The 26,000-nt window shown below is 36.1% G+C and overlaps 1 protein-coding gene across 1 annotated transcript in view; it reads left to right on the top strand.

Annotated features, from left to right (window-relative positions):
- The window catches only part of RSRC1 (arginine and serine rich coiled-coil 1), a 570,594-nt gene that overhangs the window by 178,393 nt on the left and 366,201 nt on the right, over nucleotides 1-26,000 (top strand). Inside the window, exon 5 of the mRNA XM_077160882.1 lies at nucleotides 26-199. Coding sequence (XP_077016997.1) covers nucleotides 26-199 — 174 coding nt within the window. The remainder of the gene's footprint in view (nucleotides 1-25; nucleotides 200-26,000) is intronic.

A 26,000-nucleotide genomic window follows, 5' to 3' on the forward strand; every position in this document is an offset into this window, starting at 1 on the left:
GTTTAATAAAATCTGCTTACTGTAGGTCCAGGTCAAGACCTCGTCCACGTTCCCATAGCCGAAGCAGTGAAAGGTCCAGTCACAGAAGAACCCGTAGTCGGTCTCGGGATAGAGAAAGGCGTAAAATCAGAGATAAGGAGAAAAGAGAAAAGGAGAAGGAAAAAGGGAAGGACAAGGAATTGCACAACATCAAACGTGGGTAAGTTGGAGAAAATTTTAAGCCATGGTGACTCAATGATTCTATGGAAATATTAAAACTAAATTTTTGTTCTCTGATGTTCTTATTTCTGGTCTATGAGCACATTGCTGAGAGAGTGGAAGAAGATAGAAAAAAGGGGCGAATACAGTAGAGAAACAAAAAGGATAACTCCAAGTCACTATCTCAGAGAGTTTTATTATATCTTTCCATTTCTAGTTTCATTTAATACTGTTATGACACGTTTTAGAAATACAACATTTAATAGCAGTACAAAGCTTAGTGTGTAAGTAAAGGAAAATTTACATAATGCTTTAGAAAATTTCAGCATTCTATTTCTTCTTTTTATGAATGTGAATTTAAAATTTGAAGACTAATGATTAAATGTATCTGTTAGCTTATTTTGAAGCTATTAGGGGAAAAGGATAAAGATGAAATACTGGGAGGGAAACTTGTAATTTACTATTGGTTAAGCTTACTTCTCTATAGAATGAGAACTTAGTCAATTTCAGGGTCTGTGTGTGTGTTGGTGTATATATATGTGAGTATGAGTCAGAATTTATTTTTTTCCAAAGTTGATGTTACTGAGCCAGTGATTATTTCTGTCCATTTGGACTTCAAGACTCATTCATAACTGTTTATCAGATTAGAAGGTGTTAAAATGGAAGGAAACCTTGTTCAGCACTGTTGTTTCTAGTTTATTGTTTGTTTTACTTAGAATTAGCATTCTGATGTTCTATGAAGTAGAATATCTTGAAATTTATCATCTTTTGTCAGTCTTTCATCACTCTCTGTGCATGTTTACTGTAGTCCTTCAATATAAAAATGTTACCTTTAATGTATCAGTTTTCTGTGTTAAATTGAAGAGCTTCCCAGGATCTTGGAATTATTATTTATATTAAAGATATGGCGCTCTTCCTTCTTCCTTTTCGTTTTTACAGTTTACTGTGTGATTATTTATTTTTTTAAATTTTTTATTAATTTTTAAATGAAAAAAATATGACAAGAGAGAAACATAAAAATTCTTAACATATGATCATTCCGTTCTATATATATAATCAGTAATTCACAATATCATCACATAGTTGTATATTCATCATCATGATCATTTCTTAGAACATGTGCATCAATTCAGAAAAAGAAATAAAAAGACAACAGAAAAAGAAATAAAACGAAAACAGAAAAAAAAATTATACATACCTTACCCCTTTCATTGATAACTAGCATTTCAGACTAAATTTATTTTAACATTTGTTTCCCCTATTATTTATTTTTGTTCCATATGTTCTACTCATCTGTTGACAAGGTAGATAAAAGGAGCATCAGACACAAGATTTTCACAATCACACAGTCACATTGTGAAAGCTATATCATTATACAATCATCATCAAGAAACATGGCTAGTGGAACACAGCTCTACATTTTCAGGCAGTTCCTTCCAGTCTCTCCATTATGTCTTGAATAACAAGGTGATATCTACTTAATATATAAGAATAACCTCCAGGATAACCTCTCGACTCTGTTTGGAATCTCTCAGCCATTAATTGACATTTTGTCTCATTTCACTCTTCCCCCTTTTGGTGGAGAAGGTTTTCTCAGTCCCTTGATGCTGAGTCTCAATTCATTCCAGGGTGTTTCTCAATCCTTTGATGCTGAGTCTCAGCTCATTCTAGGATTTCTGTCCCACGTTGCCAGGAAGGTCCACACCCCTGGGATTCATGTCCCACGTAGACAGGGGGAGGGTGGTGAGTTTGCTTGTTGTGTTGGCAGGAGAGAGAGGCCACATCTGAGCCACAAAAGAGGCTCTCTTGGGGGTGACTCTTAGGCCTTATTTTAAGTAGACTTGACCTATCCTTTGTGGGGTTAAGTTTCATATGAACAAACCCCAAGACCGGGGGCTCAGCCTATAGCTTTGATTGTCCACACTGCTTGTGAGAATATCAAGAATTCAACTTGGGGAAGTTGAATTTTCCCCTGTTCTCACCATTCCCTGAAGGGGACTTTGCAAATACTTTTCCACTCGCTGATCAAATCACTCTGGGATTCATCGGGGCATCACTCTGGACAAACCAATAAAATCTCATGTCGTACCCAAGGTTCCATGTACTTATGGTGTTCAACCAAGCTATCTACATAAGTTATATTAGGAAAAGCACTAGTCAAAATATGGATTTTGTACCAAATAAACATTTTTTGCTTTAGTCTCACACATAAGTTGAAATTTCAAAATATTAGTTACCATTTATTTTCAGCACCCTGCAGTAATGACATTCCTTTGTTCTTCCTCATGCAAAAACGTTTTTAAAATGTACATTTAGTCATTATCATTATACACTCTAGGCATTCCTAGATTATACCATCTCAATCTTTATCGTCTTTCTTTCTGATTTCATTTCTGCCCCCAGCCCTCCTTCCTACATCATTCTCACATTCAGCTTCATTCAGTGTTTTAACATAATTATATTACAGTTAGGTAGTATTGTTCCATCCATTTCTGAGTTTTTATATTCAGTTCTGTTGCACAACCTGTATCCGTTCAGCTCCAGTTACCCAATATCTTACCCTATTTCTATCTCCTGATGATCTCTGTTACCAACAAATATTCCAAGTTTATTCACTTATGTCAGTTCATATCAGTGAGACCATACAGTATTTGTCGTTTTGTTTTTGGCTAATCTCACTCAACGTCATGTCCTTAACACCCATCCATGTTGTTACATACTTCACAACTTTATTCTGTCTTACAGCTGCGTAATATTCCATCATATGTATATATGTGTGGTTATTTTATATTTCCAGATTTATATTGCTGTTATATAAAACTGTTTAGATTGTTGGATTTGGATTTTAAGTGTTCTTTGAAATATTAAATTTCAGTTTGGAAGAGGATAACATTAGTATGTGACTTTGTTTCTCCTGTTCACAATCAAAAATATATATTGAACAGTTGTGTTATTGTAAAATTCTGAGTAATATCCTTTTTCAATTTTATGGATTTTTTAATTGAGTGATAAAGGGAAGGTTCTAATAGCTGGATACCTAACTATTAGCTTAGGGAGGCTGAGATAGCTACAGTTGGCAGAGTAGAGAGAGAATTAGGGAGGTTATGGGAGAAATCTTTTGGTAAAAGAAGTTAGGAGGTTGATAGATTTGAGGTAATATTTCAGAGTAGTGTTCTGTGATTGGAAAATACAGACTGTGAGGATGATTAAATTATGACAGTCAGCTCTGTGCCTTCTACTTCCTCTTTTTCTTTTTTTTGTTCTATGGTTTTTAGATATTATATTGTTGTGAGGAGTATGACTAGTAATGTTTACTGATCATTATCTTTTTGTTTTCTACCTGGACAAGTTTTACTTTTTTAGATTAATACTTAAAAGCAATTGTATAAAATTGATTTTACATCAAATATTTGGAGGATTTTAAAGGTTATAAAAATGAGGATGAGATTAAAACAGGGAGGTCAAATGGTTTCAGGAAAGGGTCTCATGTGGAAACATTAATCTTGAAGGTCTAGACCAGCTTTACAGGTTAGGCTCATCCCTCAGATTAGTTGCATTTGACTGGAATGATTCTTGGAATCCTTGTTCATAAGGTACTAGTGCTGTATTTTGTTATTATTTCTTAAATCCCAACAGTCAACTAGTAGTATATTATTCAATAGTATAGTATTCAATATATTTTCTTTGTATTTACAGCAATAACTGACACCTCTTATTTTGCCTTTTCCTGATTAGTGCTGGGGACACACATTCTTTCTTTTTGCTCTCCATGGTATGATTTTAAATGTCTTAGTGTATACATTTACTATGATGGCATTTATTTTTATGTGCACATATACCCCCTGCTTTTGTCTAGAAAGAATTTATATTTTAAAAGCTTACATGTTTTATTTCTTCATTCTGTCTTCTAAGCCATTTGAAAACAAAGAAAATGTCTAATTGTCTTTTTTTACCACACAGAACACCTGATGTACATGTTGGATGTTGATAAATGTTTATTGATTATTGATCAGATATGCTCACTCATTCATTAATTTGTTCAGTCAGCATTATTTTAATGCCTTCTATTTGTCTGGCACTGTGTTAGATAATAGGGACATAATGGTAGTGACAGTCCTACTTGAAGTTCTCATGCAAGCAGGGAAATAAGCATATATAGAAGGGAGAATATGCAAGTAATTACAGTCAAATCAGATGAATGTTTCAGTAGAAAAAGTAAAAGGAGCTGTGGAAATATTGAGTCAGTTAGGATGCCTTAGGTTATAAGTAACAAAGCATAGCTAACAGTAGCTTAAACCATGGTTCAGCAAACTTATTTTTGCTTTTTTTTTATTCAGCTTAACAATATACAAACACAAACATTCTTATCATATGATCATTCCATTCTTCATATATAATCAATAACTCACAATATCATCACATAGTTGTATATTCATCATGATCATTTCTTAGAACATTTGCATTAGTTCAGAAAAAGAAATAAAAAGAAAACAAAAAAACTCATACATACCATTCCCCTTACCCCTCCCTTTCATTGATCACTAGCATTTCAGTCTACTAAATTTATTTTAACATTTGTTTCCCCTAATATTTATTTATTTTTAATCTGTATGTTTTACTTGTCTGTCCATACTATAGAAAAAAGGAGCATCACAGTCAGATTGTGAAAATGTTATCATTATATAGTCATCTTCAAGAAACATGGTGTGCTGGTTTGAAAGGATGTATGGACCCTAGAAAAGCCATATTATAATCAAAATCCCATTTCATAAAGGCAGAATAATCCCTATTCAATACTGTATGCTTGAATCTGTAATTAGATCATCTCCCTGGAGATGTAACCTAATCAAGAGTGGTTGTTAAGCTGGATTAGATGATGACATACCTCCACGCATTGGTTGGGTCTTGACTGGTTTACTGGAGACCTGTAAAAGAGGAAACATTTTGGAGAATGAGAGATTCAGAGAGAGCAGAGAATGCTGCAGCACCATGAATCAGAGAGTCCACAAGCCAGTGACTTTGGAGATGAAGAAGGAAAACACCTCCTGGGGAGCTTCATGAAACAGGAAACCAGGAGAGAAAGCTAGCAGATAAGACCTTGCTCGCCATGTGCCCTTCCAGCCGAGAAAGCTGTGTTCGCCATGTGCCTTCTCACTTGAGAGAGGAACCCTGAACTTCATCAGTCTTCTTGAACCAAGGTATCTTTCTCTGGATGGATGCCTTTGATTGGGCATTTCTAAAGACTTGTTTTAATTGGGACATTTTCTCGGCCTGAGAACTGTTAACTAGCAACTTATTAAATTCCCCTTTTTAAAAGACATTCTCTTTCTGGTATATTGTATTCCAGCAACTAGCATACAAGAACACATGCCTACTGGAACACAGCTCTACATTTCCAGGCAGTTCCCACCAGCCTCTCCAATATACCTTAACTAAAAAGGTGACATCTATATAATGTGTAAGAATAACCTCCAGGATAACCTCTCGACTCTGTTTGAAATCTGCCATTGACACTTTATTTTGTCTCATTTCTCTCTTCCCCATTTTGGTCTAGAAGGTTTTCTCAATCCCTTGATACTGAGTCCCAGCTCATTCTAGGATTTCTCTCTCACGTTGCCAGGAAGGTTTGCACCCCTGGGAGTCATGTTCCACATAGAGAGGGGTAGTGTAATGAGTTTGCTTGTCATATTGGCTGAGAGAGAGCAGCCACATCTGGGCAACAAAAGAGGTTCTCTGGGGATGACTCTTAGACCTAATTTTAAGTAGGCTTAGCCGATCCTTTGTGGGTTTAAATTTCATGTGAACAAATCCCCAGATTGAGGGCTCTGCCTGTTGTTTTGGTTGTCCCTATTACTCGTCAGAATATCGAGAATTCTCCACTGGGGGAAGTTGAGTTTTCCCCCTTTCTCACCATTCCCTCAAGGGGGCTTTGCAAATGCTTTTTTATTTACTGTTCAAATAACTCTGGGATTTATCTGGGCATCACTCTGGACAAACCTACAAAATCTCATGCCCTACTCAAGGTTCTGTGTACTTATGGTGTTTAATTAAGCTGTCCACATAAGTTATATTAGGAAATGCAGTAGTCAAAATATAAATTTTGTACCAAATAAACATTTTTTTTGCTTTAGTCTCACACATAATTTAAAATTTTAAAATATTAATTACCATCTATTTTCAGCACAACAAGAAAATATTGACATTGTTTTGTTCTTCCTCATGCAAAAACATTTTAAAATTTGTACTTTAGTCACTATCATTATACACTCAAGGCATTCCTAGATTATACCATCTCAGTTTTTATCTTGTATCTTTCCTTCTGATTTCATTTGTGCCCCCACCTCTCCTGCCTCTATCATTCTCACATTCAGCTTCATTCAGCATTTTAATATTATTGTGCTATAATCAGGTAGTATAGTGCTATCCATTTCTGAATTTTTACAATCAGTGCCGTTGCACAATCTGTATCCCTTCAGCTCCAATTACCCAATATCTACCCTATGTCTGTCTCCTGATATGCTCTGTTCTTAACTGAAATTCTCCAAGTTCATTCACTGATGTTAGTTCATGTTAGTGAGACCATACAGTCAGCAAACTTTTTACAAAGGGCCAGAAAGTAAATATTTTCAGCTTTCCAAACCATATAGTTTCTATTGGAATACTCAGCTCTATACTTTCACCAGGAAAACAGCCATATATAATACTAAATGATGGGCATGGTTGTGTTCCAATAAAATTTTATTTATAAAAATGGACAGCAGGCTGGATTTGGCCTAAGGGTTGTACTTTGTCAACCCCTGGCTTAATTCATGAGGACACGAAATGCTAATATAACAAGCAGTTTGGAGGAAGCCGACCTAGGTCTTTTTATTTTTCCCTTCTACTGGCCAGTTTTAGTATAGGCATACTCAGAGATATTGTGGGTTCGATTCCAGACCACTGCAATAAAGTGAGTATCACAATAAAGTGCATTATTCAAATTTTTTGGTTTCCAAGTACATATAAGTTATGTACACTATCCTATAGTTTCTTAAGTGTGCAGTGGCATTATGTCTAGAAATACAATGCACATACCTTAAAAATGTGGCACAAAAATATTAAGTGTGTACATGCTTTTGGAGAAATAGTACCAATAGATTTTCTTGACACAGGGTTGCCACAAATTTGTAAAAACACAATTTCTATGAGGTATGATAAAGCAAAGTACAGTAAAAAAAAAGTGTGCCTGTATAGACTTTCATTTTCAGTCTTGATACATTCTTTTTGTGAAATTGCTCCTGTAGTTCCAAGTATTTCATCCTTATACAACAGTGCTCCCAAGCAGGAAGCCAGGGGACAGGAGCAAAAGACCTTTTACTTGTGTGTCTCTCCCTTTTCAAGAAGAAAAAGTCCTTCCAAATTGCTGTAGCAGACTTGCTCTTTTGTGTCAGTGTCCAGAACTGGCAAAGGGGAATGGGATTATCATGATTAGCATCAGCACTTAGATGTCTGGGAGCCATCATAAACTCAATATATCTTAAATAGAACCTCTGATCTCCCTCTACCCCTCCAGGTTAGCTTCATTTGTTTCGTAGTTGATGGCAAGAACATATTTATAGCACTCAGATTTAAAAAGTTGAATTCATCTTTGATTTCTCTCTTTGTTTCTCATCTAATATCCAGTTGGTCAGGAGATCCTTTTGACTACATTTTCTGAATAAAACCAGAAACTGACCTATTCTTCCTACCTCTATTACTACCTCCTTGGTCTTAGCCACTGTCTTCTCCTGCCTGAGTTACACTGATTGCTTCCCAGCTGATTGCATTTCATTTACTTTTGCCTTTATATATTCTGCTCTCAAAATAGATTCCAAAGCCATCTTTAAAAGGTGAAGTTAATTTTTCTGTTTTCACATCTTTGCTCAAAATGTTCCTTCAGTCCCCCACTGGTTCTCTGTATCACTCATAGCAAAGGCCAGAGTACTTACAATGGCTTACGAGACCCTAAATGATTTGTGTTTGTTGCTTCTCTGACTTCATCTTCTACTATTCCTTTACTCATTCAGCTGCAGTCATACTGGCCTTCTTGCTGATCCTTTTACATAGTAGGCACAGTCCTTCATTGGGGCGTTTGCATTGGCTGTTCCTTCTTCCCCAGATAGCTGTATTAGCTTTTTAGTAAATGGATGCCGTTCTCAGAAATCAACCCATCAATATTTCTAGAATATTTTGCTCAAACATTTAAATATTGAATAATATTGATATTGAGTTTCTTACCTTCCTTCCTAATGTAGCTTCTGGAAACTGTAATGAGAGGTAAGAATTTCCCTCTGGTTGTACAAATCTATAGACTGATAATTGAAATAGTTCTTTTTTGGCTGGTAATGAGAGGGGAATATATTTAAATAGATTTTTTATATTAAATTGTGACTCTCACTAAATCAATTAGCTTCCTTAAGTCTTTCTGAGGCCTATCTATGGAATCTACTGGGATAGCTGTGAAATTGGGCTTTAAATATAGTCCATGACTTGCAGTTACCTATTTATAAAATCTTTCATTAAAAAGCTGACTGGCAATGTAACTAAGAGTCATTTATGTATTTCTTACATCACTATGATTTTAGATATGGCTTTATAGACTAAAAACACATTATAAATGAGACAACATAATTCTTCTACACAGGGATTCATAGGAATTGCTGCCTTGAAACATCTGGTCATTCTGAATAGTATAACTTTTTTAAGAAGTTTGTTAGCGTATTTTGATTCTGAGAAAGTTGCACTTAAATTTTAAAAATCAGAATTTTTGCTTATTTCAAGTGATTCAATTTTTTTTCCTGACAGAGCAAGTTATTCTCTTTGAGCCTTAATTTTTCTCTACACTGGGGATAATAATACTTGAAAAGCTATATTAGAAGCAGTGTATATGAAGGCTAGTACTATGTATTAGTCACACATTATGTATATTTTAGTTATGGCATTAACCTTGGCAATGTTCCAGTGTCTTCAGTTGTAGAGTTTCATATAATAAATTCCTGTTGATAAGGTTTTTCTTACCTAGTGTTTGGCAGAAGATGTTAAAAGTGATTTGGGAATGTTGGGACTCTGAGTTTTGACAGCAGTTACATACTCATAGAGCCTGTCATATTTTTCCTTATCTCTTACTTCTTTATGCAGCAGGAAGTCATTTATGCTAATTTACACCAATTTGCATATAGGTTATAGAGTTCTTTGGTGCCCAGCACACTTAGAACTCCTTTTAAGTGTCTGTTTGAATCAAAGTAGGGCTGTGTGATAGCTGTTGTCTGACACCAAGCTGTGTGGTGTTGTTTTCATTAAACATTTATCACACTTCCAATGTGACAGCAGGCAACTTTGTGCCAGGATAACATGTTTTCATGCAAAATTTATTGAAAAAGACGAGACTTTGTAAAGAGATCTTGTTGCTTTTCTTCTGTAGCGAAGGGTAAATGTTTGGATTGAAAGAAGTATACTTTTAACACGTCACTGAAACATGCAAAAGAAGCTTCATATTGTCAGTTTTGTTAAGCTGGTAAACAAATACATTTTTACATAAGTGTGCTGAATTTTTCTTCCTTTTTAAATATGTTTTTATAATTTCTTGTGAATTGAATGAATATCATTATAACAGTAGTTGTCATGTTGTTGACTATTTTATATTATACTGAACTTTACCATCCAATTTATATGATATAATTTTGAGAATTTGTCACTGGGTATTAATTTTGATATAATAGAAACAATGCTATTTTTTTCAAAAAGATGAGGTCAAGAAAGGGAAGCTAACATAACAAAAAGAATAATCAGCAAAGGCAAGAGACAAGGACCTTGTAAGTTCTCCCCTAGGTTACCACCCTTTTCTTATTCATTTTATCAATACATTTTAATTAGTTTAAAATTTTATTATTTGCCCTCTGGGATGTGACTTGTATTATGCCTGTTAGCGTAATAAATGGCATATATTGTAGGTTTTTTCATTCTTTTGGTGGTTGCCTTTTTTATTCCAAAGAAGGCTGAGGAGTTAGGGATAGGTGAAGAAATTAGTGCGAGAATGAAAGTAGCCTCATACAGGGGGTTCTTAGTAAGTTTTATTACATAAAATATTAAAAATGTAATGTTCTTTGCAATAGATATTACAAGCATTATATTGACATTAACATTGAAGAATGAAAGGAGAGACGTAGTGAGTTCTAGAATAATGGAAGGAGACTTGTCTTTGGACCTATATTGACTACCATTAAGTCTTCAAATTCTGAATCAGTTCATTTTATAGCTGTTAAAGGATACTTTCTATAAAAGTTAAAATCATGAATCTCATGCAGATACATAACACGTTCCAAAGATATTATTTAACTCGTTAATTAATGAGGGAACCAGTAAGATGTTACAAATGGTTCAAAAGAGCAGGCACATATTGGCCACCAGGAATATGGACAGGAAATTCCTTAATAGATTCAAAACTGGTTCTTCCACATGGGGGAAAGAAATTACTTGCCTCTCCATTAGACAAAATTCATTTGCATTTCTATGGAAAACAATAATTTGCCTTGCTATCTATTATCTGTAATTTATAGAATTCACACAATGAAAAGGTAGAAAAATGGTGATAATTTGGAAAGGTGTGTTAGACAGGACACAAAATAATCTTTTGTGCTCATTTCAAATCATTCAGAATTTTTTCCTGACACAGCAAGTCTTTAAAATGAAGATAATGATAATTGAAAAGCTGTAAATATTAAAGGCAGTATGTATAAGAAGGCTAGTACTATGCATTAGGATATCAATAAAGGATACTTAATTTTTATTAATAAAATTAATTTAGTTATTGATTCCTATGATTACCACTTTCTCAACAATCGATCTTTGTTTTCACTTTTGTGTCTTTAAAGGCTATTCCCTCAGGCTAAAATATTCTTCTCAATCCCACCTCCCTGCCAGTTCCTATTCATCATTTTTGGGCTCACAAAGATCTCTTCATCTTTCATGAAATAGTCTCTAGATTTCAAGTGTGTGCAAAGTAGCCCTGCAGTTAGCTCACATAGAAATCTAATTAGAGAGGTTTATAATTTTGCAATTATAAAATTTTATATTGCTGTATTACTTGTCTGGATCTTCTTGAGGGCCATATAGCTTGTCTATCTTATTTACTATTATTTTTATTTGGAGCATAGTAAGTATGCATAATTTGCATATGAATAAAGAAATGATTGTTTAGAAGTTGTTTCTAAGTAATTGAATCCAGCTTTCTTTCATTTTTAAAAAATGAGATAAAAATTTTAGTATTAAAGTAGCCAGCTTTTTTGTATTGCTCCATGCTTTGATTTAAGTGTTCATTTGCGCACACACATATATACACTACGTCCATCAAAATCATCAGGCTGGGCCATGCCCCAGTCAAGATGGCAGAGTGAGATGCCTCAGCACTCTGTCCCCATACAGAAGGTTTGAACAACTAGCCAAGAACAGGTAGAAACATCTTTCTCAAAACTCAGGGAAACAGTTAAAGGACTGCACAAATAGGATGAGAATCAAATCAATAAAAAAAGCTACTTAAAAACAGTAGGACCTCCTAGCATCCTGGCTGGCCCTACCCTCAACCCTCAGTGGCTCTGCCAAAAGATGGCCGGTGCACCCAGTCTGTGGATCCCTGGTCCTGGTTTTGATGGAGCAGAGTAATGTTTGTGTACATACCGGGAGCCTTTGTATCTGGCCTGATCTATTTGGTGGTGGCCTGAAGGACTTGCCCTTCTATACTTGCCCTGAATAATAAGAAGGTAGCTTACCAAGGTCTCTTACAAAATGGGAGAGCAGTCAAGTTGTCCTACCTGGTGCAAAGGATTGCTGGCTGTATCACTGGCCCAGAAGTGCAGGACCTTGAAGAACCTGTTTTCTAGGAGAGAAGGAACATTTGGAACCCTTAAATGGGGGAATTCCTAGGGCCACATGAATGTGCTTGAGACAAGACACATGGGCAGAAAGGACCAGGGAAGACCATTTGCTTTGGTCTCAAGCTGTTTTCCAAACTCATTGTATGGGTAAGCTCTGAAGAAGAGCACTTACAAAGGCCAATCTGTGAAGTCTGAGAAAAGTGTTATCATTTTGTGTGTGTGTGTGTGTTTTGTTTCTTCTCCTCTTCCTCCTTTATTTCCCACTCCTTCTCCTCCTCCTTCTGCTGGCATTCAAGGAAAGCACTGTCATAATACTAGCTGAATATAGGGTCTGAGAGAAGAGAGGAATAAAGATTAACTCCTGGGCTTTCAGACTGAATAATGGAAGTTGGATAATATTTAGTCTGCACAATCTAAGAAAAATGGATCTGTCTTTTTCTGAGAGGGCGATTTAGTGGTGGGGGTGTAGTTTAAGGGTTTGGTGTGATACATATTAAGTTTGAGGTGCTTATTAGGCAGCCAAAGATGTATATAAGTATGCAGTTGGATAAATGAGTATGGAATATAGGGGAGAAGCCTCAGGAGAAGATATACATTTAATAATAGTGAAGGTATAGATGATATTTGAGGCCATAAGTTGGATGAGAGCCTCTAGGGACTGAGGATAATTATAGAGGAGCCTGAAAAACTGATCCTTGGGGCCTAGCAGTGATCAGAGAAACCAGCAAAGGAAAGGTTAATGCTAGACCTTAATTCCTAGGGTTGTCTTCAGGAGTAAATGAATTAATACAAGCCCACATAAGTTCATAGAGCTAGTTAGCATCTAGGAAAGTCTTAAAAATGTGAATTAGTTAACTTTATATCACCTCATTCCCCAAGATCTGAGTACAACATAAAGTGTATATAATTATAAGATTCATTTATTCAACAAATATTCTTTGAGTGCCTGCTATCTGCTGTGCATTGTTCTGGGTGCTGGGGAAATGGCAGTGGCAAAAGAGACAAAACTTTCTTCTCTCACGGAGCTCACATACTAGTAAGGGGAAGAGGCAAAAAAATAAATAAAATATATCAGATGGAGATGGGATCGACAATTGTAAATAAAGGAAGAAAAGGAGATGGGGGTGCTGAGGGCCAGGGCTGGGGTGGAATCCTTTTAAATCTGATGTTCAGAAGAGGCATGACTGAGATGTTGACATTTGGGAGTAAGAGAGAAGAGTGGGTGAGGAAAGAGAATTCTGGGCAGTGGGAACAGCAAGTACAAAGGCCCTGAGTTGGAAACCTGCCTTATGTGCCCAACAAAAACAAGGAGTCAGAGTGACTTGCGTAACATGGATAAAGGGAAAGAGTAGCAGGAGATGAGGCTGAGGTAAAGGCATTGCAGATTGTGTGTGCTTTGTAGGCTATTGGCATGAGGTTGGCTTTTAATCCAATTGAAAGCGGAGCCAATGGAGGGTGAATTGATCTTTAGTACTTCCCGTTTCTATAAGAATGTTTGTCATTTGCCAGATTTCCTATGACCATCATGCTAGTTGTATTTGGGGTCACTAAATGCAAATAATAGAGTACAATTTCAGTTGACTTTGCCCTAGGAATTTTTTCATTCATTCCTTCATCCAGCAAACAGTGATTGATCACAAGAAATACAAACAGCATCCCCCCCTCTCTGAAAAAACAGAAAGATCCTAAATATGCTCTGAGGCCTAAAGGAAAACGTGGACAAGTAAATAAGAGAAATCATGAGAACGATAGATGAATACAAAGAAAATATTAGTAGAGAGATGGAAATTATTACCAAACAGCTGCAAAGCACAGCAATAGAAATTAAAATTCCCCAGAGGGGTTCAATAACAGATTGGAGGTAGCAGAAGACAATCAGTCAAACTGAAGATAAGACCATTGACAACATTCAGTATGAGGAGCAAAACGAAGAAGGAATGAAGGAAAGTGAACAGAATTTGAGGAACTTGTGGGACACCATCAGGACTATTAACGTATGCATTGTGGGAGTCCCAGAAGGAGAAGAAAGAGAGAAAGAGGCAAAGAGAATATTAAACAAACAAACAAACAAACAAAAACAGACCCATGCTGTGCTGTGTTATAACTGAACTGTTGCGTACCAAAGATAGAGAATTCTGAAGGCTGTAAGAAAGAAGTAATGTATTACACGGGAGTCTCAATAAGGCTAAGGGCTGTTTCTCATCAGAAAGCATGGAGCAAGATATATTTCAAGTGTTGAAAGCAAAAAAATTGTAGAGGGAATAAACTCAGAGTCCTAGCCATGTTTTTTCTTCCTCGCTAAACAAGCAGTTCCTCTAAAAGATAAACTATTGCTTAAATCACTCATTGTCCTTTTAATTATACCATTGTAAAGCACCTTGAGTATCACAGATATGAATGATGATGAACCAAATAGATACAGTCTGTTCGATATTTAAGAAATCTAGTCCATTGTGTCCTCACAGGATTTCTTCCCAGTCTAATGGTCATTGGAGTGGCATCTCTGAAATGGGACAGATTGGAATAAACCATAATACATGATTGACGTGTTTGACAAATCGTGGTTAACATAACTAGACAATCAGAATTTCAGCCTCCTTGTACTATAACAGCGAATTTGAAAAATAGTTTGTGTTCACATGATGAATCTATATTTATATTCTAATTTGGTATTGGAGGAATTTTTAACATGGCTGGTTGAAATGTTTTTAAAATTCTAGTAAATGAAGTGAGTATAGCCAAAGGATAGGACTAACATGTTTCTTTGGAGAGTTATAACTATGGAGTATACTTTTTCACTAAAGCGGAGTAAGTTGGAATCCATTCCATTCTTGTAAGTGTTGTTAACATATTTTAGATTTCAAGGTAATAGGTGTATGTAGATGGTGTCATGAGGTTAATGCTTTTCATTTAGTGCTTAGGATATGGTCCTTGGACTCTGAGATTGCACATTGTTATAGGAAGATTGGGATGAATCTCAGTTATAGATTGAACCTTGTGGATATAAACACAAAGCACTTTTTAAATGCTATTACTGTGTGATGATCACCAACATAGAAGGTGCAGTTAGCAAAATATAACAATGAATGCTCTTGTTTTAATTCTTTCTAAACTCCTAGAGGAGGTTTTGAAATGTCAGCCTTTGGGCCCTGTGGATATGCTAGTCTGTGACAGCCACCTGGAAGTAGATCATGAAAATCAGTTTGGTTGTCATTTTACAGCGTTAGCTTCATTTTCTTGTGAATGATAAAAGAGGGCATTCTACTTTAGAAAAATCAAGTTTTGAAAAATAATGTGTGTTTGGAATAAGCCAACCTAAAATTTGTCTTGTGTCTAGTTAGAAACTAAATGCACATAATAAAAATTATAAATGTCAAGAGCAAAAGAAAAAAGCTTTATCATTCAAAGGTATCTAGGCAAATAAGAGTAGTAGTAGTATGTAATTATATCCATATGTACAATCGTTCAAATGATAACAAGTAACTTAGTCTATTTGATCTTTAGATGGAGAACTTTAAATTCTTCAGTTAATCAATCAATCAATCATGTTAGGTCCTTCAAATTCACAGCTACAAATTTAATATGAAATATTGTCATACTTTAACCTAAGCCCAAAGGAGCTATAATAATATGTCACATGATGTATAGTTGTGAATCTAACACACAGTGTCTTTTTAAAATATTTACTGATAATACTGTTTCTAGGTTTAATGAGATATAATTCAAATGCAGAAAAATTCACTTTTTTTGGGTTTATTGTTCTGTGGGTTTTCACAAACTATGCTGTCATATACCACAATTAAGATGTTTTTATAGTTTCCTCATTCCCTTTTTTTCCTTTTTTTTCTTCTCTCATGTCCTTTTTAGGTTTGCCCTTTCTCCAATGTTATATCAATAGAAACATACTTTTTTTGTATCTGGGTTTACTTAGTATTGCTTGCTTTTGAGATGCAATCATGTATTTCCTATTTGTTCCTCTTTATGGCAAAGTAGTATTCAATTTTATGGATATACCAGAAATTATTGCCCATTTACCAGCTGATGTTGAGTTAAAGAGTATATTCTTTTTTTCTATTCTCTAGGAGAATTTCTGTGTGGTCAGTGCTACTTCTAACTTAAATATTTGATACAATTCACAAATGAAGCACCTAACCTAATTACTTTGCGAGTTCAATGTCTTTAATAGTTATAGGCTCAATCAGATTTCTTATTCTTTTTCTGTCAGTTTAGGTAAATTCTTTATTTTTCCTAGGAATGTCTTCATTTCATCTAAATTTTCAATGTTTTGACATAAAATTTTTCCTAATATCCTCTTAGTATTTTTTAAATATATTCATCTTATGTAGTGATATACCCCTTTTTCATGCTGTGCTAGTTTGAAAGTGCTGTGTACCCCAGAGAAGCCATGTCCTTTAATTCTGATTCAATATTGTAGGGTGGAAACCCTTTTGGTTAGATTGTCTCCGCAGAAATTTGGCCTGCCCAATTGTGGGTTTTGACCCTTTGGTATAGATGGAGATGTGATTCAGCCCTTTCAAGGTGGGTCTTGATTAGTTTACTAGAGTCCTTTAAAAGGGGAAGCATTTTGGATTGGAAAAACTTTGGAGAATGCTTGCTTCAGAGGTGACAGAGACACGTGGAGGTGCTTGGAGTGCCAAAGAGAGTAGATGCCTAGACAGGAACATTTTGAGCCCAATAGGCATTGCCATGTGCATTCTCATACGATGCTAAGTGAGCCAGAATCCAGAGTTGTGTCCCAGAGGAGCTAAGTGAAGGCCCATAGACACTTAGAAAGCAAACTATTGGCAACAGAAGCTGGAAGCAAGAGAACCAGGAACCAGCAGATGCCAGCCATGTGCCCTCCCCTGTGACAGACATCAGACTTTCTTTGGAGTTAACGTATCTTTATCTGGATGCCTTAGTTTAAGCATTCCTCTGGCCTTAACTGTAAAACTTGCAATTTCTAAATTCCCTTTTAAAAAGCTGTTCCATTTCTGCTATATTGCATCCTGGCAGCTTTAGCAAACAAATATATTGCTAATATAATTATTTGTGTATTTTCTCCTTTTTTTCTTAATCAACCTTGGGGATTTATCTATTTTATTAATTTTTGTGTTGTGTGTTTGTTTTCATTAATTCTTTTTTAAAAAAAATATCTTTATTGACAAATCTTCACACATATACAGTCCATACATGGTGTATCATCAGTGACTCACAATATTATCATATAGCTGTGTATTCATTACCATGGTAATTTTTAGAACATTTGCATTATTCTAGAAAAAGGAATAACGCATATATACCATACCCCTCACCCCTCCCTCTCATTGACCACTAGTATTTTCATCTACCCAATTTATTTTACCCCCTATTCCCCTATTATTTATTTATCTTTTATCCATATTTTTTAACACATCTGTCCATACCCTTAAAAGTAGGAGTATCAGTCACAAGGTTTTCACAATCACACAGTCACATTGTAAAAGCTATATCGTTAAACAATTGTCGTCAAGAATCAAGGCTCAGGCAGGTCCCGGTGGCTCAGCAGGCAAGAATGCTTGCCTGCCATGCCAGAGGTCCCAGGTTTGATTCCTGGTGCCTGCCCATGTGAAAAAAACAAAAAACAAACAAACAAAAAAATCAATGCTATTGGAACACAGCTCAACAGTTTCAGGTACTTCCCTCCAACTACTCCAATACACCATAAACTAAAAAGGTATATCTATTTAATACATTAGAATAACCTCCAGTATAACCTCTCAATTCTGTTTGAAATCTCTTAGCCACTGAAACTTTATTTTATTTTATTTCTCCTCCCCCTCCCCTCTACCTTTTGGTCAAGAAGTCTTTCTCAATCCCATGATTCTGGGTCCCTGCTCATCCTGGGAGTTCTGGCCTACATTGCCAGGGAGATTTATACCCCTTGGAGTCATACTCCACGTGGGGGGGGGCGGGCAGTGTGTTCATCTGCTGAGTTGGCTTAGAGAGGCCACATCTGAGCACAAAAAAAAATGAGGTTCTCTGGGGGTGACTCTTCAGCCTAAGTAGACTTAGTTTATCCTTTGGAAGGGTAAGTTTCAAAGGGGCAAACCTCAAGATCAAGGGCTTAGTATTGATTTGGTTGTCCCCACTGCTTGCATGAATATCAGGAATCTTCCAAATGGGGAAGTTGAATATATCCTCCTTTCTCTCTAGTCCCCGAAGAGGACTTTGTAAATACTTCTTTATTCACTGCCTAAATTCCTCTGAGATATATTGGGGCATTACACTAACCTGGACAAACCAACAAGATCTCACACCCTATTCAAGATTCCATGTACTTACAGTGTTCAACTGAACTGGCCGTACAAGTGAAATTAGGAAATACGCTACCCAAAATATGAGTTTTACATCAAATAAACATCTCTCCTTTTAGTCTGTTATAGAAATTGAAGTTTTAAAATATGGACGATATCACCCTTTGCCCTGTATTCTGATATTTCTTAGTCCTATCCAGGTCAGCTTCATTCATATCTCTACTCAAAGCCTGGTCACTTTTTCAACTTTTTAAACACTTCCTGTATGGAGTAAAGAGCTCTAACTTCAGAGCTATAATTTCATAGCTTCAGTGCTCTAACAGAGTCTCAGGTTTCACATAAATACCCAAAGTTTCTGGGAATGATCATGTTATATAAAAACAGCTCAGTATCTCAGTATTTAGAATTAGTAGTTACACCTCCTGAATATATGTACTGCTGTAGAAGTTTACCATCTAGGACCCTTTACAATAGGCTTCAACCTGATAACCTATGTTTTCGACTTTAGTTCAGTTGCGTACCTCATATGAGTACGTTTTAATTATCAGCCTGCCATAGTCTGAGATGTATCCTGGCACTAGACCAAAGCCATAGAGAATTACAAGTCCTCGTTCCTGTTCTGGACTCCAGGAGTCTGGGCTGTGTAAATGAAATATTCAGAGAAGCTGATTGAGACTATGTGTCACAGAAAATTTAGGTTCTAGATAATAAATCTCTCTGCCTTTGATCTCATACAGCAGCTAAAGGTCTAGAATACATACATTTTCATCTTTTACCCTGCATTCTAATTTACATTAGGCCTAGCTAGATTGCTTCATTTTAAACTCTAATTGAGGCCTGATCTCTTTCTCAGTTACTTTAACTGTATATAGCTATGTTAACTTTCAGGTCTGCAACACTCTATTTCTGGGACCCAGGTGTCACAGAGCTACTCAGACTTCCAGGGAAATACCAGCTGATACACATACAGTTCCATGTCTCAGAATCTGACAATACATCCACAACTTGAGACCAAATTTGGCTGTATAAGGGCACACAATCCAGGCTCTCCTTTTTTTTTATAAGTATTTTCTGAGGGAGACCTTAGCATATGTGTTCTTTTGTTTCTGGCCCATTCTGCACAGCCATTGACCCGAAGGTTTCAACGTTCCTCCTATTTTGTAGTGGCACCAACTTCCGTCATATAAATGTATCACCATTAGCTGTTGTACTTCTCCGTCATTGTATCCTTCGGCTCCCTCCATCTATTGGGCATCATGGATAATGTCCAAAGTAAACAAACTGTGTCTTACCCTGTCTTCGTTTGGTTGTACCATCAGCAGCACTGTCGGTTTTAGACAATTTTCATTGGTCCATAATGACAAAGAACCAACAAACATAATTTCACCACCTATCGAATCTACCCCTTATTGCTTGTCCCTCCCCTGCCCCAGTTAACTGCATCTGGTAGTTGATGTCTTCCTGTTAACTGTTAGCTATAGCATGCATTTTTAGTTTTACCTCTATATCCCTCTTCTGCTGTCTCTTTGTCCACTATCTAGCCATTAAGTAGTTCATGTGAAAACTTATTTATAATTGTAAATTTAATCATTGGGATACATGGCACTATTTATCCCCCTATAGTCATATTCACCTTTGAAAAGGCAATGTTACTTATAAACCCAATAGTTAGTTATCATCACTTCTATCCATCCGTTCTGTTATATTTAGGTTCACCTTCTTTCGGTAACCTTTCTGCGATCTCTAGCTTTTGTGTACCTCTAAGTCTGCTAATATTCTACAGTGTAACTTCTGATATTACCTGTACGGGAATCACAGTAATGAAATCATACATTATCTTTCCTTTTGGGATTGACTTCTTTCACTGAGCATTATGTCTTGTAGGTTCATCCACGTTGTTATATGGCTTGGGACACCATTTCCTCTTAACTGCTGCGTAATATTCCATCTTATGTATATACCACATTTTGTTTATCCATTTGTCTGCTGATGGGCACCTGAATTGTTTCCATCTCTTGGCAGTTGGGAATAGTTCCTTTGTGAACATCATTGTGCACATGTCTGTTCATGTCATTGCCGTCAGTGCTTCTGGGTACATATTGGTATTTCCAGGTCATAGAGCAACTTAATATTTAGTTTACTGAAGAATCGTCAGACTGTCTTCCACAGTGTCTGCCCCATTATACATTCCCACAACAGTGAATAAGTGTCCCTGTTTCACCACAGACACTCTAAGATTTGTAGTTGTCTGTTCAGTAGCAGCCATTCTTATAAATGTTGGGTGATATCTCATTGTCTTGATTTGCATATCTCTTATAGCTAATGTAAATGAACATTTCTTCATGTGCTTTTTTAGCCATCTGATTTTGCTATTCAGAAAAGTGTCTGTTCATGTCCTCTACCCGTTTCGTAATTGGGTTGTTTGTTTGTTTTTTGTTGTTGAGCTGTATGATTTCTTTATGTACACATGATATCAAGCCTTTATCCAATGTGAGGTTTCCAAATATTATCTCCCATTGAGTTGACTCCTCCTTCACCTTTTTAACAAAGTTCTTTGAGGTACAGAGGCTCTTGATCTTAAGGAGTTCCCATTTGTCTATATTTTCTTTTACTGCTGTGCTTTAGGTATAAGTTTAATAAGCTACCTCCAGTTACTAGACCTTGAAAATGTTTCCCTGCATTTTATTCTAGAAGTTCTGTGGTGCTGGTTCTTACATTTAGGTCTTTAAACCATTTTGAATTAATTTTTGTATAGGGTGTAAGTAAGGGGTCCTTTTTCGTTTTTCGGCTGTTGATATCCAGTTCTCCCATGCCCGTTACTGAAAAGGCTATTCTGTCCCAGTTCAGTGGATTTGGGGACTTTATTTAAGATCAAATGCCCATGAATTTGGTGGTCTACCTTTGTACTCTTGATTCTGTTTCATTGGCCAATACTAATGTTTTTGTGCCAGTGCCATGCTGTTTGACCACGGTGGCTTTATAGTAAGTTTTAAAGTCAGAAAGTGGTATTCCTCCCACTTTGCTGTTTTTTTTATAGGATATGTTTAGCTATTCGGCATTTCTTTCCCTTCCATATAAATTTTATAACCAGTTTTTCCAAGTCTCCAAAGTAGGTTTTTGAGATTTTGGTTGATATTGCATTGACTCTGTAGATCAATTTGGGTAGAATTGACACCTTAACAACATTTAACCTTCTTATCCATGAGCATGGAATGTCTTCCCATCTATTTAAAAAAATTGTTTTTAGCAATTCTTTTAAGCATTCTCCATGTATAAGTCCTTGACATCCCTGGTTAGGCTTATTCCTAGATACCTGATTCTTCTGGTCTCTGTTTTGAATTGAATTTTTTCCTTAGTTGTGACCTCAGATAGGTCATTGCTTGTGTATAGAAACATAACTGATTTTTGTGTATTAATCTTGTATTCTGCCAGTTTGCTTAGCCATAGATTATTTCAGGGTTTTCTAAATATAGGGTCATGTCATTGACAAATAGTGATAGTTTTACTTATTCCGTTCCTATTTGGATGCCTGTTATTCCTTTCTCCTGCCTGACCACTCTAGCTAAAACTTCTAGTATAATGTTGAATAATAGTGGTGACAATGGGCATCCTTATCTCATTCCTGATCTTAGGGGGAATGCTATCTGTTTCTCACTGTTGCTGGGTATGGGTTTTTTATATATGCCCTGTATGATATTGAGAAAGTTTCCTTCAATTCCTAACTTCTGGAGTGTTTTTATCAGGAAGAGATAGGGATTTTGTCGAATGCTTTTTTCAGCATCAATCATTATGATCATGTGATTTTTTTCCCTGTCAATTTGTTAATGCGCTGTATTATGTTGCTTGAATTTCTTATGTTGAACCACCCTTTCCTTCCTGGTATATCCCACTTGGTCGTGATGTATAATTCTTTTAGTGTTTCACTGGATTCAATTTGCTAGTATTTTGTTAAGAATTTTTGCATCTGGGTTCATTAGGGAGATTAGTCTACAGTTTCCCTTTCTTGTAGTATCTTAACCAGATTTTGGTATTAGTGTGATTTTAACTTCATAAAATGAGTTACGTAGTGTTCCCTTGTCCTCATTTGCCCTCAATTTTTGGAAGAGTTCGAGCAGTATTGGTTTTAGTTCCTTTTGGAATGTTTGCTAAAATTCACCTGTGAGGGCGGGCCACGGTGGCTCAGCAGGCAAGAATGCTTGCTTGCCATGCCCAAGGACCCGGGTTTGATTCCCGGTGCCTGCCCATGGGGGGGAAAGAAAATTCACCTGTGAAGCCACCCGGTCATGGACTTTTTTGTGTGTGTGGAAAGATTTTTGGTGACTGATTCAATCTCTTGGTTTGTTGAAATCTTCTATTTCTTTTCAAGTCTGTAGAGGTAATTCATGTATTTCTAGGAATTTGTCCATTTTATCTAAGTTGTCTAGTTTTTTAGCATCTAGTTGGTCATAATATTCTCTCATGTTTAAAAAAACTTATTTAGGATCAGTGGTAATGACCCCCCTCTCATTGCTGATTTTTGTTATTTTGCATCCTCTCTCTCTCTTTCTTGTTAGCCTAGCTAGGGGTCTGTTCTAGTTTCCTAGCTGCTTGAATACAATATTTCAGGAATGGAATGGCTTTTAGAAAGGGAAATTTAATAAGTTGCTACTTTACAGTTCTAAGGCCAAGCAAATGTACCAGTTAAAACAAGTCTATAGACATGCCCAATCTAAGGCATCCAGGGAAAGATACCTTGGTTCAAGAAGACTGATGAAGTTCATGGTTTCTCTCTCGAGTGGAAGGGCACATGGCGAACACAGTCAGAGTTTCTCTTTCATCTGGAAAGGCACATGGTGAACACGGTCAGGGTTCCTCTCACCTGGAGGGCACATGGTGAGCACAGTGTCATCTGCTAGTTTCTTCTCCTGGCTTCCTGTTTCATGAAGCTTCCCGGGAGGCATTTTCCTTCTTCATTTCCAAAGGTCTCTGCTGATGGACTCTGCTTCTCATGACTATGTCATTCTGCTCTGCTCTCTCTGAATCTCTCATTCTCCAAAATGTTTCCTCTTTTATAGGACTTTAGAAACTAATCAAGACCCCACCCAAATGGGTAGAGACACATCTCCCCTAATCCAGTTTAACAACCACTCTTGATTGGGTTACATCGCCAGGGAGATGATCTAATTACAGAATCAAACATACACAGTATTGAATAGGGATTATTCTGCCTTTACGAAATGGGATTTTGATTAAAACATGGCTTTTCTAGGGTTCATACATCCTTTCAAACCAGGACACCGGGTCCATCAATTTCATTATTTTCTCAAATAACAAAATTGTGGTTTTATTTATTCTTTGTGTTGTTTTATTATTCTCCAGTTTATTTATTTCTGCTTTAATCTTTATTATTTCTCTTCTTTTATTTGCTTTGGGATTAGTTTCCTATCGTTTCTTTATCTCTAGTTGAGCAGATAAACCCTCAAATTTTACTCATTCTTGTTTTTTAATGTAGGCATTTAGGGCAGTTAATTTCCCTGTCAGCCTTTGCTGCATCCCATAAGTTTTAATATGATGTATTCTCATTATCATTCATCTCCAGATATTTACTGATTTCTCTAGCAATTTCTTCCTTGATCCACTGATTATTTAAGAATGTTAATCTCCATTTATTTGTGAAATCTCTGGTTCTTTGGTGATCATTAATTTCCAGCTTTTTCTGTTGTGATCACAGAAAGTACTTTTGATAATTTCAATCTTATTGAATTTAGGAAAACTCAGTTCGTATCCCAGCATATGATCTTTCCTAGAGAATGTTCCATGTGTACTAGAGCAGAAAGTATATCCTGGTGTTTTGGGGTGTTATGATATATATGTATATATGTCTATTAGTTCTGATTCATTTATCCCATTGTTTAGGTTCTCTGTTTCCTTGTGGATCCGTTCTCTGGTTGTTCTGTCTATAGTAGAGTAGTTTATTGAAGTCTTCCACTATTAATGTTGAAACATCTATAGCTCCCTTTATTTTTGCCAGTGTTTGCCTCATGTCCTTTGCAGCTTCTTGTTTGGGAGTGTACACATTTATGATTATTTCCTGTTGTTGGATTGGTATTAATATGTAGTTTTCTTCTTTGTCTCTTTTGACATCTTTATAGTTAAAGTCTATTTTGTCTGATATTAGTATGGCTACTCCTACTTTGTTTTGGTTATAGCTTACATGGAACAACTTGTTCCATCCTTTCACTTTCAATGTAACTATGTTCTTGAGTCTAAGATGTGTCTCTTACAAACAGCGTATGAATGGATTATGTTTTTGAATCCATTCTGCTAGTCTGTTTCTTTTATTTGATTAGTTTAGTCCATTAACGTTCAAAGTAATTACTGTAAAAGCAGTTCTTGAGTCTGCCATCTCCTTCAGTTTTTATCAGATCTATATAGTCTTTTCCTTCTCTCTCGTTTTGTCCTTTAAATTACTATTAATCATATTTTTCAATTTTTTGCTTTCCTGCAGCTCTCTCTCACCTGTCTTTGTTTTTTTCAGCTGATAGGATTCCCTTTATATTTCTTGTAGGGCAAGAAATCAAGTCTTGTTGACTTGTTCTCTCAATCCTTGTTTGTCTTTGACGATTTTTAATCTTTTCCTCAATTTTGAAGGATAACTTGGCTTGATAAAGAATTGTTGGCTGAAAGTGTTTTTCGATCAGGATCTTAAATATATCGTACCACTGTCTTCTTACTTCTGTGTTGTCTGTTGCGTAGTCTGAAGGCAGTCTTATGTGTTTTCCCTTGTATGCTGTAGATTGCTTTTCTTGTGCTGCTTTTAGGACTTTCTATTTCTTTTCAACATTTGACAGTTTGATGAGTATATATCTTGGAGTAGGCCTATTTAGATTTATTCTATTTGGAATTTGTTGGGCCTCTCTGATTTGCGTATTGATGTCATTTATTAGGGTTGGAAAGTTTTCCCCAATTATCTTTTAAACTAACTTTCCCAGCCATTTACTCTTCTCTTCTCCTTCTGTGACACCAATGATACTTATAGTTGTGCGCTTCTTGTTGTCCATCATTTCCCTGAGAATCCAGTTCCATTTTTTCGATCTTTCTTGCTATTTGTTCTTTTGTGTGTTCTAATTCAATTGTTCTATCTTGTAGCTCACTTTTTATTCCTTCTGCTTCTTTGAATCTGCTATCATGTGTCTCTAATATATTTGTAACTTGGTCTACTGTATTTTTCATTTCTGTGAGATTTGTTGTTTTTCTATTTAATCTTCCACATTCTTCCTTATATTCTTCTAGTGTTTTCCTGATATTCTTTATTTCTTTATAATTATCCGTGAGTAGTTGTTCCATATTCTATTTCCCTTCTGGAACTTTGCTTTGGCCATTTGGCTGGGCCATTTCTGCTTGGATCTTCATGTATTTTGTGATTTTCTGTTGTCTTCAGAGCATTTGATGATCTTGATATGGTTATTTTCCAAGTTGGTTTTCTTTACTCATCAAATGTTTTGTATTTACTTGATTTTGCATTGAAGGTTTCCCTTTGCACTTGGTTTGTCAGTTATTCCCCACCAAATCAAGGTCTGGATCTTATGTTAGGGATACAGTTCAACTTGAGAGTCTGTTAAAAACTAGGCTGGGATGA

This window comes from Tamandua tetradactyla, chromosome 5, assembly GCF_023851605.1.
Source record: "Tamandua tetradactyla isolate mTamTet1 chromosome 5, mTamTet1.pri, whole genome shotgun sequence".
NCBI lineage: Eukaryota > Metazoa > Chordata > Mammalia > Pilosa > Myrmecophagidae > Tamandua > Tamandua tetradactyla.